The sequence below is a fragment of the Leopardus geoffroyi genome, chromosome A1 (assembly GCF_018350155.1).
Source record: "Leopardus geoffroyi isolate Oge1 chromosome A1, O.geoffroyi_Oge1_pat1.0, whole genome shotgun sequence".
NCBI lineage: Eukaryota > Metazoa > Chordata > Mammalia > Carnivora > Felidae > Leopardus > Leopardus geoffroyi.
The window spans coordinates 67,060,322-67,083,362 of record NC_059326.1 but is presented as its reverse complement, the minus strand read 5'-3'; the positions used below and the strand labels follow the sequence as shown (position 1 = coordinate 67,083,362).

At 44.0% G+C, this 23,041-nt stretch overlaps 1 protein-coding gene across 5 annotated transcripts in view; it reads left to right on the top strand.

The window, feature by feature from the left end:
• ABCC4 (ATP binding cassette subfamily C member 4) overlaps window positions 1–23,041 on the top strand; it is a 262,716-nt gene that overhangs the window by 153,399 nt on the left and 86,276 nt on the right. For all 5 annotated transcript variants that reach the window (XM_045480729.1, XM_045480750.1, XM_045480739.1 and 2 more), the window contains one exon: window positions 17,105–17,184. In XM_045480729.1, the coding sequence (XP_045336685.1) occupies window positions 17,105–17,184 (80 nt within the window). The remainder of the gene's footprint in view (window positions 1–17,104; window positions 17,185–23,041) is intronic.

The window sequence follows — 23,041 nt, the reverse complement described above, 5'->3', positions numbered from 1 at the left end:
CTTTGTTACTAGTCTCCTCCTGTTGCCTTTTCTTGGCACGCTTCCTCCTTTTTAATCCTACACTTGAAAATTAGATCAAACGCGAACCGTGTTTAGATTTATTTACAGTTTCTTAACTCCTTTCCTGTTTTCCTTTTGACAGGCCTGGCATAAGAAGTCTTTTTCAAGTAGTAAATTAATTTAGGTGGCAAGCACCCTACCTGAATTTTGTTACATGCTGGCAGTTTAGATAAATGGATATTATAATCTCAGCACATTTCTGCCCAACGCTACTGTGCCGATTTGCAAGAGTCTACAAAAGTGATAATATTCTGTCAGTTTGGGGCCTAGAAGAAGGAGGAGGAAAAAAACAGGTCATATTTTCTTATTTGTATTTATAGGATGCCTGTGGGGAAGCTGGAAATGCCATGTCGCAGTTTACATGCCTAAATACACAGGAAGAAAGATAAGGAACTCAAAGACGTTTCTTTGTAGGTAGACGAGAAGAGAGAGGGTCCAGATCAGTGACTGTCAGCCGTGTTGCAGATACATCCTCTGTTGCGACCAAAGGTTTTTTTTTTTCCCCCTTAAACTTACCATTTCCTTGAAGAATAGTCTATTTTTAATGACTTCATTGATTTGACGATTGGGTTACAATGTACTTTATTTACTGCTGAAATGTTTCATTCCCGTCAGCACTTAATGTGAATAAATCTACTTTTTGGCACCACTTTGATAGACTGTAAAACTGCTTATATTTGCAGGAAAATTTGTTTTGCCATGGTACGTTTACGTACAGATGCAGTGTGCCTCCCCCCCACCGCCCCGCAAATCATTCTGTGTCACAGCTGAGCTGAGAAGTAGACACACGCCGGACTCTTTATCGTTGTGTGCTATATCTGAGCACCATAGAAGAAATTTTGCGTTTCACGTCAGAGGGATCACAAAAATAGGTTTAATTTTCATAATTAAAGTCAGTTTTTTAGTGCTTTATTTTTTTGCTACTGTGTTAAGACTGCATATTTTGATTTATAGTTTATGTATTTACTGAAGCACTATATAGCATATCCTGCATTCACTGTTATAGTCTGCATATGAATTTAATATTTTATATCCAACAAGACCCTGTAAAAGTGGATCTTTATTTCCTATTGCCCAGTTTATGAGCAAAGTTGAAATACATTTTGCTAATGAGTTTTCCATGACGTTGCTTAGCTTTTTCATGAAAACCATGTCATGTATATTTAGCTTTGATTCATTATAATAAATGCAACAGCGGGGGTGGGGGGAAGAGGATATAGATATTCAAAAAAATTTTATTTTGTGAAACATTACTTTGGAAAGTAAGATGTAGTATATATTCTGTTCTTAAAGAGAAATGTAGTTAATGTTTTAATTTCTTAAATCTTACTTTCAAATGCTTGGTAAAACGAGTGATGACCCAGCATTTAACAAAGCCAGTCTAGGAAACTCCTCTCTGAAGACAGACAAATAGAATCATCGACAGTATCTGCAATATAACACCATAAAGCCCATTTTCAGCCAACTCGGCGATCTCTAATTCAGATCTGAATCAACAATGAGGGGCAAAAATCATGCATTTTAAAAACAGCAGCATTAGTGAGACTACGGAAGCACTTGTAATGCTAGTGTAGGCAAAAACCAGCCTACAGAGCTATGTCGTTTTTCTTGATAGTCTCCTTAGGAAGAAATGAACTTGCAGGAAGGTAATAGAGTCCCTCTGAGAAAACGTGATGAGAAGTCTTTGGGAATTATCAACCAAACTTAAAACGGACCTCGGTTTTCACAGGCAGTTGTGTTATAAAGGGATGTTTAATTTAAAGGAACCAAGTTGATAAGGTAGGTGGTGCAGGAAACCAAAAATGTTGACCGCGTTTTTGCTGGCCAGACAAATTGTGTGGATCGAGGGTTTTTATTGCGGGCAGTCGTCTGCCGCTAGCGAAATGGCCAATGCTGGCCTTTCCTTGGGGCTGGAAGGTAGGTTCTGAGTCTGCTGTTCTTTTCCCTGCTTCTCTGCTTCCCAGAGGGGTGGTCAAATGTCCAGCTCTCTCCTTTTTCCCTCGGGAAGAAAAGAGTTGCCTAGCTAGCGTGCTGGGACCCCAGGGCTCACGCGCCCATGTGCCTGGGAGCGGCCGCGCACAGTCTGAATCATGCACTTGAGCAGCGTGCTAAGTGAGGAAGGAAAGAATATCACGCACAGAGGGTTGATGTCTTTTTATGGGAGAACAAAAGAGTTTCGATTCTTTCACTTCTGATTCAGCCTGGCCATTGTGTGGCAGAGGGGGTTTAATGAATCATTGTTTAACTAAGCTCCTGCCAAGTATTTGACCATTAAATAGCCTCTAGTGTGTATAGAGTTCTTCTCTGACAGACTCTTATTTGACTGTGATTAATTGGCATTGAATTGTTATTTAATTACACCTCTGCAGAAATCTAAGAACAGTTTGTGTTCTGATTAAGTTATTTGATGTAAAAACACACACAGTGCTGTGGAAGTCAGCTCCGTCCTTTCTGCCCCTTGTTGCTGACAGGCCAACTCCTGGGGCTGCTCTCAAAGCCCATGGAATGTCCCTCAGTATCAAAAATCCAAGTAGAGTCTGGGTTTTAATTTTTCTCTTAATATATCAAAGTGTTTTGGGAAGCCCAGACTTTATAGTGTAAGTCTGGAAAGCTTTTCTTTTATGTTAACATTCTTTATGAGTTTCTTACTGGCCTATGTTAGACATGTTAAGCAGGTGTATTGACTTCCTCAGTTCACAGTTACAATGTTCGTCCCATGGACACGCATGAGATGTCCAGGGGAGAAGACCTCCAGCTGGATGATTGCCAGTGAAGAGGGGAGGGAGAGAAAAGACAGCAGTGGCAGGTTCTGGTTTGGGCGTGTCTGTCCTTGGGGAGGAGCTGACAGCAAGAGAGGGGATGAAGTGACCATTGTGGGGAAATAGAGTTTGGAGAGGTGAGAACCTCAAAATACAAGGGTGGTGGTTGTATTTGGGGAATGAGCAGGGTAGCGGGAATGTAAAGAGATGGATATTACAGGGAAAAATAATTCCACCCCAGCATACATGCATATTTCAAAGAGAGGGTTATTAGAATGTGAGATGCTACAGAAAAGTCCAGAAGAATGAGGATCGGGGGTAACTGGTTATTGGTTTTAGGGACCGGATGGATGACTGGTTTATACCAGTGTCCTTCTGAACAGGACAGAAGCTGGATAGGAAGGGGGAAGGTACTTGGATAGGTCTCAGTTCCACGTGCAAAAAAGACAGTTGTGCGGCTGAGAGGTAGCATGTACCCTAAGCTTTTTGTAACTGGCAAGACAGTAGAATTATAACACTTAGAGCCTTATTTCCAGCTCTGACAACTTTTTCTGAATTGTTAAAAGATGTAATAAAGTAGCTGAAAATGATTCCTTTCCCTTTTTTTAATGGTTTCCCTCCCCTCCCTCTCCTCCCTTTCCTTCTTAATTTTTTTCTTTTTCTTTTTTTTTTTTTTTTTAAGACAAAGGTCCATTTACCTTCAACACAGCCCAGCCAGTTTTGTGTAACACCTGTTGGTGGTTCCCGGATATTAAAATGATGTGCCGCAGAGGAGACTTGGGTGTTGGTTGATCTGTCTCCAGCACACCTTCAGTTACTTTACATAGGGTGGGGAGTGGGAGGGCCCATTGTCTTCAAGTTTAGTCACGTTCTCACACCAGACGTTTTGCTGTCCTATTTTTGAGCATTACGTATAACTGGTATGTGTGTTGGAGATGGGAAGAGTTGATTTTGCATGTTGAAGGGTAATTTCCAGTCAGGGTTTTCTCAGCTATTGGATCTCACACTTGCCTTTGTGGAAGAGGGGCTTCTTTGCCAAGGTGAATGCTTCATGAACAGGTATTGCTATCACCACCTCTGTGGAAACACATCCCAGGGGTGAGACTGCTCCATGTTTTTACCACCACCCCCCCCCCCCCCCCCCCCCCCAGTGCTCATGCCTCTGGAGACAGTAAGTAGACACTATGCACCCAGCCTTGAACGACAGGGTACCTTGGGCCAGGAAAAAATCCTTCCTGGAGACAGAGTCGTGCGTTCCTATGGCAGGAGAAGTCAAGTGATTGGTGGTTTCCTGTTTTCTTAGAATCAGAGGTTCCTAACTGAGCCACTTAACTCCATGGCCCTTTCACTTCCTATAGTTCATGCTTTAGCAATCTTCTGAAATCACGCAGATCTTTTGAGTGGGCATTTTCCAGTGGAAAGGGCTTCATAGCTTTCGTCAGACCCATGGTGTTTCAGGTTCCCTGTCTGAGAGATTTTTCTACCTGTTGCTGTCCAATGGTCTGTACATCGCTGACCATATGTGGGCTGTGAGGCCACACTTCTGCGTGATGTATGTGTGAGGTCTGGGGTGAAGGAGTTAGCCTGATCTATTTTCCAGCGTTTTGCTTCTCAATACTTAAGGTGTGTAAAATAATGATTACTTACTGTGCAAAGCGTTTCTGGATACTGCAACAAAATTGTTTCCCGGGGCAGTTTGTGAGGTATATCACGCCTTCAAGGTTAATTTCCTAACCATATTTCTCCACATAAATCTCAGTAGGCAGTTTGACTTGCCCCAGGGCCACACAACCGGTTAAGGTTTGGGATGGGGTGGATCTCAAACCCCTGGACTTTTCCTGATCAGTCCTGTGTTTTATTAGACTCGGTGTCCTCATTCCATTTTCTCGTTCATTTGCTCCCTTGTTAGTCTTTTCATTCAGCTTACAGTAACTTATGTAATTTAATTTTGAGGTGGAGTTATTTTAAATGATTTACTTTAATTATGGTTAGCCAAGAGAGAATTCCTGGAACTCTTTTAATCGGGACTGATACTCAAAGTGTTTCGCATGTAGTAGAGCAGGCGTTAGCCAGTCAGGATGAGCCTGGTTTGGTCATCACACTTTATACTGGCCCTGCCTGTAACTTTATGGGTTCATCCTTATCAGTGGATGCTTAGTAGAGCTTTCGAACGTGTCCAGTAAAGTAACTCCGTGTCATTGATATGTTGCCTTGAACTGTCTGGATCTCTGTCACCCTGGGCATGAGTCCTGGCTTGCCTACCTTACAGCTGAGTGTCCTTGAGTTAATTTCTTTCTGTCTCATCTGTAAAATAGGGACTGTATCTTGCATATGGTTTTGAGATGATGGGTATGGCGTGCTTCACAGTTTCCAGCACTTACTTGGTGCCCAGGTGGTGGTAGTGGGTGGTGGCATTCTAGAAACTAAGCATAGATGAACCAAAACAACCACAGGAGGAAATCCTGACTACATCTCTGATGTGTAGCACAAGGCTCTGGGATGAGTCAGTGTGGGGGGTTGTCTGTGCATATAGAGCCTGGAACAGAATTGGTCCCGGGACATCTTCTGTAGCACTCATCAGACATTTTCCCAGCCTGGGCTGGATATGTAAGACGTCCCTCCATCCTGACTCCACTTCTTCCCTGTGCCAGCACTTCTTCCTTACAGTCGTGGCTTTGAAGAGGCCCTGATGAAAGAGAGCATCTAGATCTCTTTCTGACCACAGGGAATTTTCACTGCAGCTTCCCCAACATCTGGATTTTCCCAGTCCTGGCACCCAGGCGCTCTCCTATCTCCGCACACCTTCGGTCATGCTCTTCCTATCAACTAGGCAAATATTTGTCTTCCTTTTGCCTGTCCCACCTCTTAGTCCTCACACATGTCATTCCCCCTACCTGGACGAACTCCATTCTCCATCAGCCCCTTCTCTGCCCTCCTTCCATGTTGTCGGGCGGTGACTCCACCATGAAAACTTGTCAGGCTGACCCTGTAACTCACATCATCTGGTGACACCCTGTGCTGCTGCCTTCTGCATGCTCCCTGCTCTCTGGGTGTGTGCTCATGGCGTTCTTGGTCACTGCAGACACCGCACTCATGTCTGTGTGTCCTGTTAACCTGCTTCCAAGTTAGATTATAAAATGCCCCCAGAGACGCCAAACAGGTTTTAAACCTAAATGGCAAGCAGTGAGTAGGGGTTAAAGATATTTTCCTTGGTTGGCTACCAGCGGGTAGGGTACAGAGTAAGAATGTGGTGACCTGGAGGCAGACTTGAAGGTGTGTATAGAAAACAGATGGTAATACTGCCCTTGGTCTCGAAGACAGTGGGATTTTATAAGTCATCTTGTTTGGACAGTCCACCTGCTGTCTTCCAGGGAAAAGAGATGAGAACGATCCCATTAGGCAAAGAAAGAACACACCCATCCTTTTGAAACTCATTCCCCCCAGTCTGTCAAGTTATGTAATGAAACCTTGAAATTTTTAATTTCAACTAGTTTTAACTATTTTTAATGTCTTAATTATATGACAAGGCAGGTGACCACTGGACTTTGGCAATGCAGCGTGGTTATTCTAGAAAGGCACATTTTTATACTTAAAAAAAAAATAGGTTTGTTTTTGAGAGAGAGAGCATGCATGAATCGGGGAACTGAAGCAGGCTCTGTGCTGACAGCAGGGCAACAGAAGCAGGGCTAAAACTCAAGAATCGGTGAGGTCATGACCTAAGTAGAAAGGCATGTTTTTATATCACTAGAGGAGAACTTGAGATCCCTAGTTGATTTACTGCAGTCCTGATTCTGTCTCAACTCCCAGGAGATTTAAAAATCCCAGAACATTAGGTGACAGGCAAACACCGGGCAGACAGGTATATCCCTTAGGTTTATATACCTGTGGCTTTTCCCTAGTCTTTTTTTTTTTTATTAAATTAATATTTATTATTAAAAAATTTATTTTTTTAATAAATTTATTAAATTTATTTATTATTAAAAAATTGATATTTATTTATTTTGAGAGAGAGACAGAGAGCTGAGGAGGGGCAGAGAGAGGGAGAGAGAGAATCCCAAGCAGGTCCCATGCTGTCAGCACAGAGCCCAGTGCTGGACTTGATCTCACAAACCATGAGATCTTGACCTGAGCTGAAACCAAGAGTCAGATGTTTGACTGAGTCACCCAGTGCCCCTTTCCCTGACTCTTTCAACTGCTGCCACTAGAGCGAGCAGGAGACACACCTTGGACCTGCTCCCAGGACCTCAGTTCATCTTTTCCTGGCATGTAAGCAAGTAGTCAGGGAGGGCAGAGGAAAGCCAGCAACTAGAGGTGCGTTTATCCGGTATCTGCTGTGACGAGGATGAAGGGCCCTCTGAGGGGCTATCCATAGGGAACAGTAGGCTTCTCCCTCGGTGTGGGGTTAAAGTCACCCTCTCAGGCACCTCTTGGGTGCCACATTCAGTGCCTTAAGAAGATGCTGTGAGTTAAGGATGCACCTTTTGAAGGCTGCCATTCACATTAAATGCTGTCTCTTGTGTGATTTTACCTTTGAGCTCTTAGGGGAAATTCCTGGCTTTATAGAAATTCCATAAGCTGAGGCCATGGACAGGCCAGCACTTTTTCCTTGGGGCCTTCCCATACCTGTGCCTTGTGTCCCCTCTGCTGTGTGCATGTTCCTTCCGCCCTTCCTACCTGCCCTCCGCCACCTGCTTCCTCGGCCTCACGTGACATCCGTCTGCTCCACAGCCATCCCTCTTTCTTCTCTGTCAGCTGCCCCCCGCCCGCCCCTGTGGACTCCGTCCCCTTCCCCTCTTCCACCTCTGAGACACTGGGTTCCTTCACTTTCTAGTGCTTTCCTGGTGTCAACGTTGGCTTCTGTAAATTGCTGTACCCAAAACTCGTTCTGCAAGTGGAAATTTCAGACACCCTTTGAAGGAGCACAGACAAATTGGTTCAACAGCGGCACAAGGAAAGTGACAAGTATGACAAAGCAGACACTTCATGTTGCAACATAAATTTCCCCAGATGGGAAAACACTGCCAAAAAAGACTGTGTGAAATATCAAGCACTTGAAATAAAGAGACGGAAATTTGAAAACAAACCGTTTGTTACTTATAGCAGAAGGACTTGTTTTATGTATTCATTCAGAATATGTGCAAGCGCTTTGTATGTGCTAGGCATCAGTCAGGCCCCGGGGAAACAGCAGTGAATAAAACAGAACCCCCTGTCATAAGGATGCCTGTGTTCTAATTTAATTTGTGTGAATAGAAAAAGAGACAAATGGTCTTTAGCTCTTGAAGGTAAAGAAGGGAATTTAGGGGCGCCTGGAGGGGGAGCTCTGTCAGTTAAGTGTCTGGCTCTTGATTTCGGCTCAGGTCGTGATCTCTCAGTTTGTGGGATCAGGCCCCGGGTTGGGTTCTGCGCTGACAGCATGGAGCTTGCTTGGGAGTCTCTCCTTTTCTCCCCTCTCTCTGCCCCTCCTCTGATCACAGGCGCACACACACTCTCTTTCTCTCTCAAAATAAAAAATGAACATTTGAAAAAGGAATTTAAAAGGGCAGTAATTACGCTTGTAAAGGTGACAAGGTTATCACGCAGGTTCTTGAGACAGAAGGAACTTTCCAGATTCTTCCTTGTTACTCAGAGAGTGATCCATGGGCCAGCAGCACCAGCATCACCCGGGAGCTGTTAGAAACACAGGATGTCAGGCAGCACCCGTAGCTCTTGAGAATCTACATTTTGACCGGGTCTGTGGGAGATTTGTGTACAGATTAAAGTTTGGGAAGCATTGTTCTGATGAGTGTTGGGCTGTTTCTGATCTGATGCCACTCAGAGACTCATCCGCTCTCAACGTCCTGGTGAGTTTGCTGACGTGTTCATAGCTCAAAGAAGACAAGAGCATCAGTATGATCCCTCATGACCAAAACGCACCTCTGATTGTGTCCCTTGATTGACATGCAGGAAGAGGCCACTGAGTGGGTTCCAGGTCTCACCATCTGTCTTTAGTGTGAGCTGCTTTCCTGACCTTTATTTTATACATTTGTTTATGTTTTTGTGTAAGAGTCCGTCTTTAAAAAAGAAAAAAGGTTGGAAAGTCACTGGGTTTATGGCATTTTATTAGCAAATCCCGTTTGGGCACCCGCCGGGCACTTGACATTTTGTTATATAGGTCGTGTGTGAAATGTGGTTTCTGTTTACAGAGGGTGTATAGCCTAGCTGTGAATGTAGGACTAATATACTTGAAAAGCAGTTAGACCGCTGAATGGATTTATGAGATATTCCGAGAATATCCCCAGACTCTAGAGGGAATCTGGAAGCAAGCTGGAATAGTCTGTCATCAAATAAAGTGTCAGAAAAACTGTGCCTTAGACCGTGAAAATTGCTTATGTCTTTGCTGAGGGCGTATTGAGTGCTATTTCAGGCCCTGCTCGGTTGCGGGGTCGCCGCAGTCCTCGTCGCTAAAAGTAAGAGTGGAGGTCAGAGGCAGGCTCTGTACAGCAGCAAAATGTGTCGGCTGAAAGCTCTGTAATCTAGAACCATGGTGTGCAGGGGGTGCAGGAGTGTGTCTCAGGTAACCTCAAGCAGCCCCAGAAGACAGCGCCGTGTTTAGAAACCGTCAGACCATCGACGTTCAGAATGTTCATCCTGGGTTGTCAAGAAAAGAGTATTTTATGCTCTGTATCTTTTGTTTGCAAAGACAGAAAATCTGTAGTTCACATGAAAGAGGTTCTGCTAAAATGATTACAATAAATAAAGCGTTTGTTACCTAAAAGGGTAATTAGGAATTTGAACGTTAAACTTTACAAAATCTATCATTTCCCTAATTTTAGTAAGCAAATCTCTCATTGGACCTATGGTGACAGTTCTAGTCAGGGCGCTTGGGATGACAGGGACGGGGTCCACCCAAGTTCAAAAGTTTGATTGCAAGGAAGCAGGCATCCCACGGAGCCGAAGCAGGGCCCACTTTCCCAGGAGCTGGGCCCTTTGTCTTGGGGCTCCTGCATGTACCCAGGCTCCTCGGCTTGGGTGAGGAGTCTGTCCCACTTTCCTGCTTCTCTCTCTGGCCTCGAGGTTCTCAGCTAGTCAGTGGCTCAGTCACCCCATGCCCCTTGGGTCTGTTAACTGTGGCCAGGCCTGTGGCGGGTTCCTCAGAGGGTGGCCCGGGTCTCCTGAGCCTGTCCGATAAAGATGGAGGAGGTCGAGTGACCGGCACATGTCTAGGAGCTGCGTTTGTCAGCAAGGGTTTCATGGAGGAGAAAGGGCTGAGAAATTTGGACGGATGGAACTGAGCAAGGAGGGAGGGCCTTCTTGGCGGGTGAGTGGGAGAGAGGGAAGGCCCCCATGAGAGCAAGAATGCAGCTGGGTGTGATGGATGGGAGGCCAGGAGGGTTCCTCTCTTCTGTCCCTTCTTGCATCACTGTTCCTAAAAGCTTTGACAGATTGGATTTGCCAGATAAAAAAATTGAGGATCTCCATCGGACTATTTTAAATGCAAAGTTAGGTCCTGCTAGTAATTTATGTGAGGTAGAGATAAGTCAAGATGACTTAAAAGTTTTCACGCTGGTGTTTGGGCAGAAGTCTAAGGCAAATTTGGAAAAGTTGGACGTGGGGATTTGTGGGTCAACCTCAAAGGCTTCTGTTCAGTTTAGATGTGTCGAATTTAAGATGTTTTGTAGGACACCCAAGTGCCCCAAGGAAGCCCTGGAAGATCAGGAATGGAGATAAGATTTGATATGCATAAGCAAACAGGAAGTCATTAGAAGGAAAGTGAGTAGAGTTTAGGAAGAGAACCAGGAAAAGAGAAAGGTGGTCCATGGCTGTGTCCTTAGAAGAAAGTAGACTTTGTCATGTCTCCTTTTTCTGATGTGTGGAAATCTCAGGATGGCTTGGCAGGAACACCTCCCCTTATGAAATATCACTGTGTCACCCTGAGCAAGGCTGGACCGCGGGTCCTCCTCTCTGTCACAAGGAGCTTCATCTGTAGGGGTTTGAACGTCTCTGTTAGCTTCAAAACCCTTTCTTCCAAGGCCGCCCCTGTCTGTGTGTCCAGATGATGGAAGGGAGCCTGTTTAGGGGCAGCTTGGGGAAGGGTGGGGTGTCTGGAGCTGAGTGAGGTTGGCTTCCGCCCCCTCTGCCACCTCCTTCTTCCAGGCACCTCTGTGCAATCTCAGACTCTTGACAAGACGTGGTTTGGAAATTACTAGCCCTGGTGACCTTTCGTGCCTCCTAAAAGCTGTAAAATCCCCTGTTGATAACGCGGACGACACCCTGCCACATCACAATTGAGAGGGCACCTTCACAAGCGCAGTCTCGTTTATCCTGTGGTGCGGTGGAGGCAAGTATTCTCATCTCCTGTTCACAGATGAGGGGTCGTGTGTAAGCGGGCACCGCAGGACTTGCTTAAAGACCGGTGGCTACCGGGTGTCAGAGGACAAGCACTTTGCGTGTTTCCCGCTGACGGTTTCCTGATTCCTGCTGCGCTTCAGGCCATTCCTGCAGCAGCCGCCGTGTCAACGACCTGTTCTGACACCAGAGGTGATGGAAACACTGAGTTCCCAAACTTCCTTAGTTCCCACTCCTGTTCTTGTGCTTGTCTCGGCTGCACTGGTTTGCGCAGAATGATGCAGAAAGTCCATGCTCGTCCTGCTCCCTCATGCCGCACACAAGTTTTCAGCCTGGGGACCGTCTCTGGGCTCCACCGAACGCTCGTCTCCACCCCATCGCGATGCGTTGTACCTGCCAGGTACGGGTCCGTTCTCTCTGCCCTTTTGGAGAGACCGTGGCCTCTCTTGGCCACAGGCTGCTTGCAGGCGCTAGCTCCCCCTTCTCACCGGCCAGCGGTTCTGCTTGTTCTCCCCACCCTGCCCTCTGCGCTCCACCACACTCATAAGCCGGCCCAGACCCAGCGCTCCTCGTTTCTGACTCCGCAGGGCTATTCAACCAGTGGCCGATTTTTATCCAAATAATTAGGTTGTAGAGTTTTCCATGAAGCTACACATGAGCACTGGAAAGAAGTTCCAAATATCCAGGAGCTCCTCATGAAACACATCTACTTTCACCCTTTAGGTCAGGTGTGGCATGGCCTGATGGGGCCTTCTGTGCCAATGTTCATGACCACTTCGGTGCCAAAGAATACAGATCAGAAGAAAGGAACTACTGAGGCACCTGGGTGGCTCAGTTGGTTAACCATCTTGACTCCTGGTTTTGGCTCAGGTCACGATCTCGCAGTTTGTGGGTTTGAGCCCCACATCGAGCTCTTTGCTGTTAGTTCAGAGCCTGCTTCAGATCTTCTGTCTCCCTCTCTCTCAGCCCCTCCTTCACACAATCTCTCTGTCTCTCTCAAAAATAAACAAACATTAAAAAAAAAAAAAGAGGGAACTACTGACATACTGTGTAGCATGGATGGACCCAGAAATGTTGGGCTCAGTAAAAGAATTCAGACACAAGAGACAACATACTGTATGATTCCATTTGTATGAAATGTCCCAAAAAGGCAAATTTATAGAGAAAGAAAGAAGATTAGTTGTTGCTTGAGGCTAGGAGTGGGAACAGGAAGTCATTGTAAATGGCATGAGGGACCTACTAGGGGAACAAAAATGTTTTCAAGCTAATCTTTGGCGATGGTTGTATTTCTCAGTAACATTACTTAAATTCATTGAATTGTATTCCTGAAACGGGTGAATATTATATGATGTAAAATATATACCTCAATAAATCTCAATATTTTATGATACCTAAACATGCCTTCTTTTTTTGTTTAAAAAAATAAAAAGAAGTGCCTGTGTGGTTCAGTCATTTAAGCATCCAACTTCAGCTCGGGTCATGATCTCACAGTTCATGGTTCTGTGGTGACAGCTTGGAGCCTGGAGCCTGCTTCAGATTCTGTGTCTCCCTCCCTCTTGCCCTGCCCTCCTTCCGCTCATGCTGTTTGTCTCTCAAAAATATATATTAAAAAAAATTAAAAAGAACACATGAAAAGAATAGGGCCCACATTAGACCTGGGAGCTTCGAAGTTTCACATTATAGTTTGGTTATAAGGAGGCTGAGGTATCCTGGGTATGACAGAGATGTCAGAACTCCACTGACTAATAGGTGGTTGACTCCACTTCAGACTGTAGAGTCCATTCTTAAAATAAGATCGCTAAAAGTTTGTATTTGGACAAGTTTGATGACCTCTTTCCTGAGCTCCTGTCTTATGGACAGAACAGTTAGGAGGACCCTGGTTGGTTCTCTGGTGGTGTGGACTTCAAGGGAGGTCTCTGCCCACCCTGCCCTTTGTTCCCAGCCTTTCTCTCCCCTCCGCAACTTACTTCCTTACATAAGTCATACATAGTTACTGTAGAAAAAGAGCACTGATAAAAAAAATTTAAATTGCACCTAATACATTAAACACTTGTTTCAGACTTACTGTTCAAGTTCCTACGTCTCACTTGCTGAATAACCCACATTGAACATATTCGATGCATTTTTTATTCACTCCCTGGAAATGGAATTTCTAGGTCATAAGGGATCCATTCTTTAAAGAAAAAAAAATTTTTTTTTAATTTTTTTTTTAAACGTTTTATTTATTTTTGAGACAGAGAGAGACAGAGCATGAACAGGGGAGGGGCAGAGAGAGAGGGAGACACAGAATCGGAAGCAGGCTCCAGGCTCTGAGCCATCAGCCCAGAGCCTGACGCGGGGCTCGAACTCACGGACCGCGAGATCGTGACCTGAGCTGAAGTCGGCGCCCAACCGACTGTGCCACCCAGGCGCCCCGTAAGAAAAAAAATTTTTTAATGTTTATTTTATTTTTGAGAGAGAGAGTGCAAGCAGGGGAGGGGCAGAGACAGAGGGAGACACAGATTCTGAAGTAGGCTCCATCCAGGCTCTGAGCTGTCAGCACAGAGCCTCACGTTGGGCTTGAACCCACAAACTGTGAGATCATGACCTGAGCCGAAGTCAGATGTCTCACCGACAGAGCCACCCAGGCAAGGGATGCACTCTTAAAGTTGTTCATACATACTGCCCAGTTGTTCCCCCGAATTTACCTGTGCAATGTGGATTTTCATTATATGTGAGTCTAAAATGCGATCTGGCCACCAGAATGGACTGTGCTTGTTGGCCTCAAGATAGGTTATTTATCCTGTGCAGAGTAGGGAAGATGGTGTTATGTGTCTGCCCCAAGGTAATTAAATGATGCCTGAGCTATTGATTTTAATCAGGGGCACAAGGCATTCACTGAGACCGGCCATCTGAGTCTGGGCAGAACACGATGGCCAAGATGGGACACTGTGCTGCATGAGGGCTAATTGAGGCACTGGGGACTCACTCTGGAAAGGATATGAGTAACTTTCTTCGAGCATTTGAAGGGCTGTCACGTCAAGAGAAATTAGATTCATTCCATGTGGCTCTAAGAGCAGAATAAGCAGAGGGTTGCATGTTCTAGGAAGGCAAGATTCGGTTTAATGTAAGAAAGCCCTGCCTAACAGAACAGAATCTGCAAATGGATTGGGCTCCCCTTCCTTATCATGAATCCCCTTTCCCTCTACATCCCTGGAGATGTTCCAGCAGGCCAGATGCCATTTGGATGCAGAGGCATGGCATGTGTGTGAAGGGAATTCATCATACGGATTTGATTTGGGGACCTTTGAGAAAAGTTTAGAACTATGAGGCCATGAACTTGAAATCACAGCTCTGACTGTAACAGTCTATGGCAGGGCCAGATGAAATAGTCTGCAAACACCATTCGTCCCGTTAATTGTTTCTTGGAGCACAGAAGTAATTTATTGACTCTTCTAATCTCACATTTTCTGGACTCTGCCTCCTGGTGAAGAGTTTAGGGTTTTGACAGTCTTTGACATCCAGTTCAGTTCACTTATTGTAGTAGCTGTGTTGGGAGGGTTGGTTTTTCTCAGTTGTTTGTGTTCTCCTTGTATTTTATGCTGTGCGCCAATCTGGTTCTCTCAGACCCTAAGACTCCTGCTTCTGGTAGAAGGTAAAGGGGATGATTTTCACATATCATTCATCTCTGTTGCTTTTTCATCTTAAAAACAACAACAACAACTTGAGTATTGGTTTCAGTATTTTAAAAAAAAAATTTTTTTTTAACGTTTATTTTTGAGACAGAGACAGAGCATGAACAGGGGAGGGGCAGAGCAAGAGGGAGACACAGAATCCGAAACAGGCTCCAGGCTCTGAGCCATCAGCACAGAGCCTGACGCGGGGCTCGAACTCACGGACCGCGAGATCGTGACCTGAGCCGAAGCCGGACGCTCAACCGACTGAGCCACCCAGGCGCCCCATTGGTTTCAGTATTTTTTTTTTTTCAACGTTTACCTACTTTTGGGACAGAGAGAGACAGAGCATGAACGGGGGAGGGGCAGAGAGAGAGGGAGACACAGAATCGGAAACAGGCTCCAGGCTCTGAGCCATCAGCCCAGAGCCTGACGCGGGGCTCGAACTCCCAGACCGCGAGATCGTGACCTGGCTGAAGTCGGACGCTCAACCAACTGCGCCACCCAGGCGCCCCTGTTTCAGTATTTTTTAAGCTGAACCATACTTTTGCAGTGTTCTGAGTCCTATGTTGAAAAGCGGTACTTTTCCTTTGAAAAAATGACCAGTGTTTTAAACTGTGTCTTTTAGCGTTTTTAGATGCGTGTTTTTCTTATCTTGGTATTGATACTTTGGGAAGTTAAGTAACTAGGTAGTCCACAAAATCTGTAAGAATATGTGGGAAATTGCCCGTCTAATTTTAATGTTTCTAAAGCACAACTGGTCAAACAACCACTTAACCTTTGGCCCCTCGAAGTGTAGTCTGGAGAGCAGCAGCAAGGGCGTCACCCCCCACCCCGCCAAGTGAGCTAGAAACGCAGAATCTTCAGCTCCAGCCTGAAGCTACTGAATGTGCATTTTAACAGGTTGACCTGACAGTGCCTGGTTGTCAGACTTTCTCAGGAGACTAGCTGCCGATCCCGTGGGTAACAGCAATTCTCTTACCTTGGTGTTTGGTTTTGAGCACCTGATAATGTACCTGGCATTGCGACTAGGTTCTTTCACGTGCATGAGCCCATTTAATCCTCAGAATCACCCTCTCAAGGAGGTATTATTAGAGGCTCAGAAAAGCTGTCACCCAGCCTACCAAAAGTGTCACTATAAGAAGCTGTTTTCTGGAGTCTATATTTCCTACACCTGAGTCAGGAAAATGGAGGCCTGGGAGTGTCACGGTGGCCTAGCGAAGCCTTCAGTTGTTCCAGCTCTTTGCTTGAGTGACCCTGGGCTTCCCTGCTTCCTGGCAGTGGAGGCTCGGCTGCCAGCCTCTGGCCATTCAGCGTCCAGTTGTAGCTTAGTATGAAGGGCCTGGGAGGAAGTCACTTCTGACACATCTCCCCTGCAGGCTGGCTTCCTGAAGCCTCCAGTACAAAAGAAGTTCAGGGACCTAGACAAACGCATTTCTTAGGAATTGCTTACACCAAAATAGGCTGTGTGTGTGTGTGTGTGTGTGTGTGTGTGTGTGTGTGTGTAGCTTCCATTTCTTTAAAATCTTATCATTTAAAAGACTAGATATTTATTGAAAGTTTGTTCTCACATTCCAGTTCTCAAGCCTTTAGGATGTCCTGTTCTCATGGATTCTGAGAAGGGATATACAATGAGTAATAAGAAACCACCTTTAATCATTAAGTAATATTTCTTCTTTCCTGCCTACACTCCTCTGGTTGTGTTGGAAATCTAAGAATGAGTCTGTGTCACACTTGGTGAAAAAAGCAACTTATAATCCTAGTAGAAAACTCACAACTGGAGAATGGCAGGATTCCAACATTTGCCAAAATGTGAGATGCTGTGAACCATCCTGAGGAGGGGAAAAAGAGAGGTTATAATTACATCTGTTTAAAAAATACCACTTAGCAAAATTCTGATTACTAACGCAAAATTAGTATAACAATTGGGGGTCAGTTTATGTATTTTGCAATTGTTTATTTACCAACTCAGCCCCCGAATGGGCATCCTAGATGGCATCTAAAAGGAGGGAATGTTCTAAAATCCACCAACCCTTCCCTGTACCGCTGTAACGTTTTTTTCACCTCCATTTTATCAAAAGTCGACCAAATTTCAACTCCCTGCCCACTGCCGTTGGTGGTATTTTTGTTTCTCTTTGGGTATCATCCTGTTTTCTTTTTTTTCACAGCTGACATCGGCTTATTTTGTATGAACGCGTGATACATTAAATACATATACGTTTCAAATGTTTTGACTTGTCTGTGAATCGTTTCTCTTAAAGGGCCGGCCTGGGGAAGTGAGTAATGTCTCGCATCCTGTTGTTGTAGGAGGGATTTTGAACCGCTTCTCCAAAGACATCGGGCACATGGACGACTTGCTGCCCCTGACGTTTCTGGACTTCATACAGGTAATGCTGGCAGTGACACCAAGTTCTCGCATGGGAACTGCAGTTCCTGTTCTTTCCAGTCCTTTCCTTGGGGGCCGTGGGTGGGCCCTTCGGCCTGACGAAGTCGCGTTATCTTCGTAAAGGCCGTGGCGGTAAGAGGAAGGTGTGGCTCTGATTCGGAGGCCAAGTTCACATGAGTAATACCCCGGGTGTAGGAGCGGCTACAGAGTCATGTCAAGGTGGGTTCGAAGCAGCTACAAGCTTGGTAAGCGGCTCTCCGTCTGCCTTCCAGGCATCTGGCATGGATCTCACTCGACCGTGAACACATTTCATAATATAGAAACAGTCACCTCGCACGGAAAGATAGCCTAGATTAACTAAATTATGCATTGTGTTACCACAAAGGACAAATATTTACTGCACCGTTTTTGGGGGATAAAACCAGGTGTGGTTACTGACAAAGAAAAGATTAGTAATAATAAGGTGAAAATAATACTTCGTTAGCAAGGACAATAGAGAGCAGTTATTATAGATACAAAGCCTTTAAAGGCAAGTACATTTAAGCCAATAATTTGAGTACAGGATCAGAGTCATCTCAGAAAATGTCTTTCTTGTTTTTCTAGGCAGCTTTTCTTTCACACGCTGATTGTGCTAAGTCTTAAGGTGTGTATGTATATGTGTGTGTTTTAAACCCAGCAATCCTGCAAATGCCTTCTCTACAGCCTTTGTTTTGTCTGTGAACTTGAGGTTCTGAAGAAGTATGTTGGGTCATCTCATGTCTCATCTGCTTGCTCAGTATTGCTGCACACATGGGATGCTTTTCCTGCTGTTTAATTCTGTCTACTTTTCAGTGATTCAGGCCAGGGGACTTTCTTCTTCATTTCCAAGGGTTTTGTTTTTTGTTTTTTGTTTTTTGTTTTTTTTTAAATGAAGTGCATTTATCAACAACTGCATGCACATTTTCTAAAATCGCTGCTGCTGTTGCTAATATTTCATGATCTTGTGTTTCACTCTCCTCAGTGGTCTAATCATGAACTCATTGTAAGGCCAGGAAGTAGAAATGCTACCACTGAGGTCTGCAATTATCGCTTCATCCTGATGGTTCCTCCTCCCCCCCAACTGTCCCCCCTTCCCCACACTTTTTTATCAACGCCCAGATACGCTTCCAGTCAAAACTTAGGGATTTTTCTGGAGCCATTGTTATAAAAGGAGCCAGAATTACTTAATTTGGAAAATTAGCTATGTCATAAAAATCAGTAATAGGCCCGAAATGACCACAGGCATTTCTGTGAGTCACAGGGGAAATGGAGCAATGAATATCTGCCTGCAAACAGTGTAGCCAACGGAGAAAGACGTGCGCTGTTACTGGCGTGAAGAAAGGAGACTCCGAGGCAGAGTACTTTTCCTGCGAAGATCTCTGATTTTTCCTTCCCTCTTCTGCAAGCTTATTGTATAGATGTGCCCTGCTGGGTTTTGCTGTGTAATTTATCCCCAAGAAGCAATCTTTCACTAAAACAGAGGCACATTTTGACAGAGATTGTTTATTGCTTTGAGAAGATCTGGGGAAAGATTCTGTTTCTTTGCAAGTGCAAGTTAGGCAGAGGCCGAGTTTGTAAAAGCGGGCTGTCCCACTACGTGCTCAGCACATAGTTGGTCCTCATAATTAGAGTCACCCACCTCTTTCTGAATGATGTATGGAGACACAGGGATCGATGCCACCTGAGTTCATTATAAAACATTCTGAGCAGCCTCAGAAAATTCTAACCTCGTTGTACTTCTCTTTAACCAGAGAGACAAGGGCCTTTTTATTATCTGCTCACTTAATCTTGGTGAGACTTATCCTGGTGGAATACCAGTAGTCCCGATTAGCTGATTTCTTGACTCTAATAGCAGAGGTAAATCTCGATGTTATTGTCTCCAAGAAAGGAGTTTTGTCTAAAGGATAACTCAGTTATCAATTATGATAAAGATCTATTGTCACTTGTTTTGTTTGCAGGTGTCTTTAATAAGGCTTCCCATAATCCCTTCAGGAAGAAATATTTTCTCCTTTTAAAAATAGTATTAGCTAAATATAAAAGCTCTGATCCCTGCCATTGTTGTTGATTCTTTGAGGGACATTTCCCAACATTCATTGTTTAAATGGTTGTCAGGAGGAATCAAGGGAAACTTCATAAACAATGCAGTAACTGGTTCATCTTACTTTGTGTGCAGAGGCCTTTCTCCAAAGGATTTGCATGCGATGAGCAGACTTTTGACTGAGGTATCACTAGGATCATTTTGAAGTATTTGGGCCCGTTGCTATATTAGCAAGCGAAGATTTTTTTTTTTTATTAAAGCCACAAAAATGAATTTAACCTGCCCTCAAATAAAGGCCAACAAAAATCAAAATGTAAATTGATTACTTTTTTTTTTTTTTAAGTTGGTTAGGACTCCGTAAGGATAAAAACAAACCAGTGGTGTTCTGAGACTCTTAATGGAATCATGTAAAGTTAAAATAAACACTATTAGGGTAAGCACATAGAATGAAAACTAATTTTCCAAATCAAATACATTATATTCAATTCATTTTCCCCAATCAACCAAATGTTTAAAACCTGTTAGTTATAACAGCAATCTTCTGGAAATTAATTAGAAGCCTATTAGCTCTGCTAGCTGAGCCGAATGAAGAGGGTTGCTTGTTACATTTCTAAATAGGCTCCTGAATTAAAGCAAAGCAAGGTCAAAATGACAATCAGTTTGACTCACCTCGTGGCGTTGCTTAAGTAGTTTATCTGGTTTTTGTTTGGCCTTTCTCAGGTGGGTGAGAGTTTTTTAAAGGAAATTTTACCTACGTTGACTCAGTCCTCTGAGAAATTTGAAAGTTTTAAGTATTAGGGAAAACATACAGGTTATCACGAATATTACCTGTGTGAACAGTGGCACCTTCCCAATTGCATGGGAATCTAAAAGGGAAACAACTTTCAGACCTCTTTAGAAACTCTTCTAAAGAGTGTCGTTAGCCTCTTTCGGAACTGAGATACTAGAACGTTGCCTTGTTGCCTTTGTTTCTGATGTCAGTAGCAGAATCAGCTCCTGGCATCAGGAAGCCCGCCCCGTTTTAATGTCTCACATCTGGTTCTTTGGGTAAAAATGTTCTGACTCTGGCAGCCCCGGGGAAGCTCATAGAAGCTCACAGATCCTGAGTCTTTCCGAATGTAACAGGTGAGTTTAATTGAAACGGTTGAGTTTTAAAAGGACTGGGAATTTCCTTGTCAAGAAGTTCCCCTTGGTATTATCTTGCAGGAGATGTGGGCCTTCCCAGTCTGCATATCCTCTACATCAGGTATTCCCGAGCCAGAAAGAACTTGGCAGGATCTACATAGTAACGAATAGAACGCAAACTGAAATCTAAAACTGAGATACCTTCCTGAATAGGGAGTTAAGCTTTCCACTTATCAGAATATTCAGATTAAGACTATCTTGTGCAGTGTGTGTGTTTCCCCCTTACTAAAGATACGTATATGATCATGCATTTTTTGGAGAGTTAAAATCAAATCGATATAGACATAATGTGATTACAGTTATCCATGTGAGCTTTTTAATCCATATTACGCATGTTTGATTGCTTTTTCTGTAAGACAATGATAGTTTTGTTGGTTTTGTAAGCAAGAGTTCAGAAATGTGAACCATTGGGTTAGAACTTCGTTGTTTTTCCAGTGGAGTCTGATGCTGAGAAACCGGGGAGAGACGGGAGAACAGAACCTTCCATTTGAGCCGTGGTGGCTGGAGTCAGTAATACTCTGTAGAAGCAGGTCAGAAATCAGGGGCAGATTTTATTACCCCTGAGATAAGACAATTCTGTTTAAAACCGGAGTACATTTGCTGACCAGGTAGAGCTTATTTTCCTAACTTTGTACCTTGGACTTCAACAAAAGATTTATATTTGTGTAAATATTTGTAGGGTTTTGTTTATTTTGTTATTTTTTGTTTTATTTTGTTTGGATAGTTAGCTGTTCCTAACCCAGCTCGTGGGAGACTGTGACACCTTGGATTTTGAAATTGTATGTCATTTCCTGTTGTCCTGTGTTAGAGTGGGGCTCCTGTGAGGGATTTGGGAGCCCGAACTGACCTGGGCACGGAACGGTAGTGAATGAAGAAAGTTCGATTGTCGACCTTCTATTTTGGAAGGCTGGGCCAGAAGTGAGGGGAATTTCTGAGTACATTGTAGGAAATAAATGATTCCTACAATCCAAAATAACAGCAGTCTGCAGGTTACCTCAGGGTTGCCCTGGGCTTATCAGATAAGTTAGCCAATGGCTGGCAGGGCACATCTGGCTTACCAGTGTTGTTCAGACATGTTTTGTTTATTCGCTTTCATGAAAATTGTAACAGCTTTGAGTATTAACGATATTTTTAAAACCAAGTAATCTATCAAGCCAGATATAGTTCTTCACATGTTAAAACTAAATGTCTTTACAAAAATAGGGATCAAAATACAAATAGTGTCAAGATCTTCATCTAGACCTCAAACATGACAAATCAATGATGAATAAGACTTTGGCCTTCAAAACGTGATGTATTTGGGTAAACAAAAGCAGAGAGGTAGTGATTAAAATGTCCATTTTTGAGTGTTTGGCTGACTTCCTGATGCCATAGCACAAATACCAGCAGCATAAATCTAGTCTTTAATTTTCTTTCTTTCTTCTTTCTTTTTTTCTTTTTTTTTTATTAGAGAATGCAAACTGGAGGCAGGGCAGAGGGATGGAATGAGAGAGAGAGAGAGAGAGGGAGAGAGGGAGAGAATCTTAAGCAGGCTCCACACTCAGCACAGAGCCTGATGTAGGGCTCAGTCCCATGACCTTGGGATCATGACTTGAGCTGGATCCAAATCAAGAGTTGGATGCTCAACTGACTGAGCCACCCAGGTGCCCCTAGTATTTAATTTTCTTAAAACAATGATTAATTAATAAAGGTACCAAGAAAATATATAATATTTTTAATATTCTAATAACATTTAAGTTTTAATTAATGACAAATTAATTTTTAATGATTTTGAATACACAGGTGTAATATTTGTGCAGATCTGTTGTTTTGTGAACATGTGTGCAACTAGATACATAATGGAGAATCTTGACTGTTTGTCCCAAAAGGGAAACATTGTTTCTTACTATGTGTCTGTGGTGTGCAGATTTGTAATTCTACCGTATTTTCTCATTCCTGTAACATGTCTTCCTTTTTGTTTTCTCCACCCCATCTTTTATTGAGCTCCTACCATGTGCTGACAAAGATGGAATCTGTGTCTGCCTTCATTTGGCCAGCACTTCCCATGTTCAACATGCCATGCACCTGCTGGGCTTGGTTGTGGAACTGAATGACATTTAATTCCTGTCCTCCAGGGTCACCTGAGTGGCTTAGTTAAACGTCTGACTTCGGCTCAGGTCATGACCTCACGGTTCGTGAGTTCGAACCCCACATCATGCTCTCTGCTGTGAACATGGAGCCCACTTCAGATCCTCTGTCCCCCTCTCCCTTTGCCCCCCTCCCCCCCCCCCGCTTGCTCACTCTTGCTCTCTCTCAAAAATAAAACTTCAAAAAAAAAAAAAACCGTTTAATTCCTGTCTTCCATGAGGCACATTCTCTTGGGAGAGACTGAAGGTCAGCAGTTACAATGCTGTGTGACCTTATAAAAGGAGGGAGACTGTGTAGGAGAGAGGATAAAGCTCTAGTGTGAGACCAGTCTGATTTCCAGTCCTTGTCTGCAATTTTCAGTTCACTTATCTTAGGAAGAGTTCTGGGACATCCAGTTGGGGGCATCCTGCAGGTAGTTGGGGGTGTGAGTCTGGTGTTTAAGACCTGGCATGAGCATAGAGCCTGTGTATTCTTCTCTGAGCAGGTCATT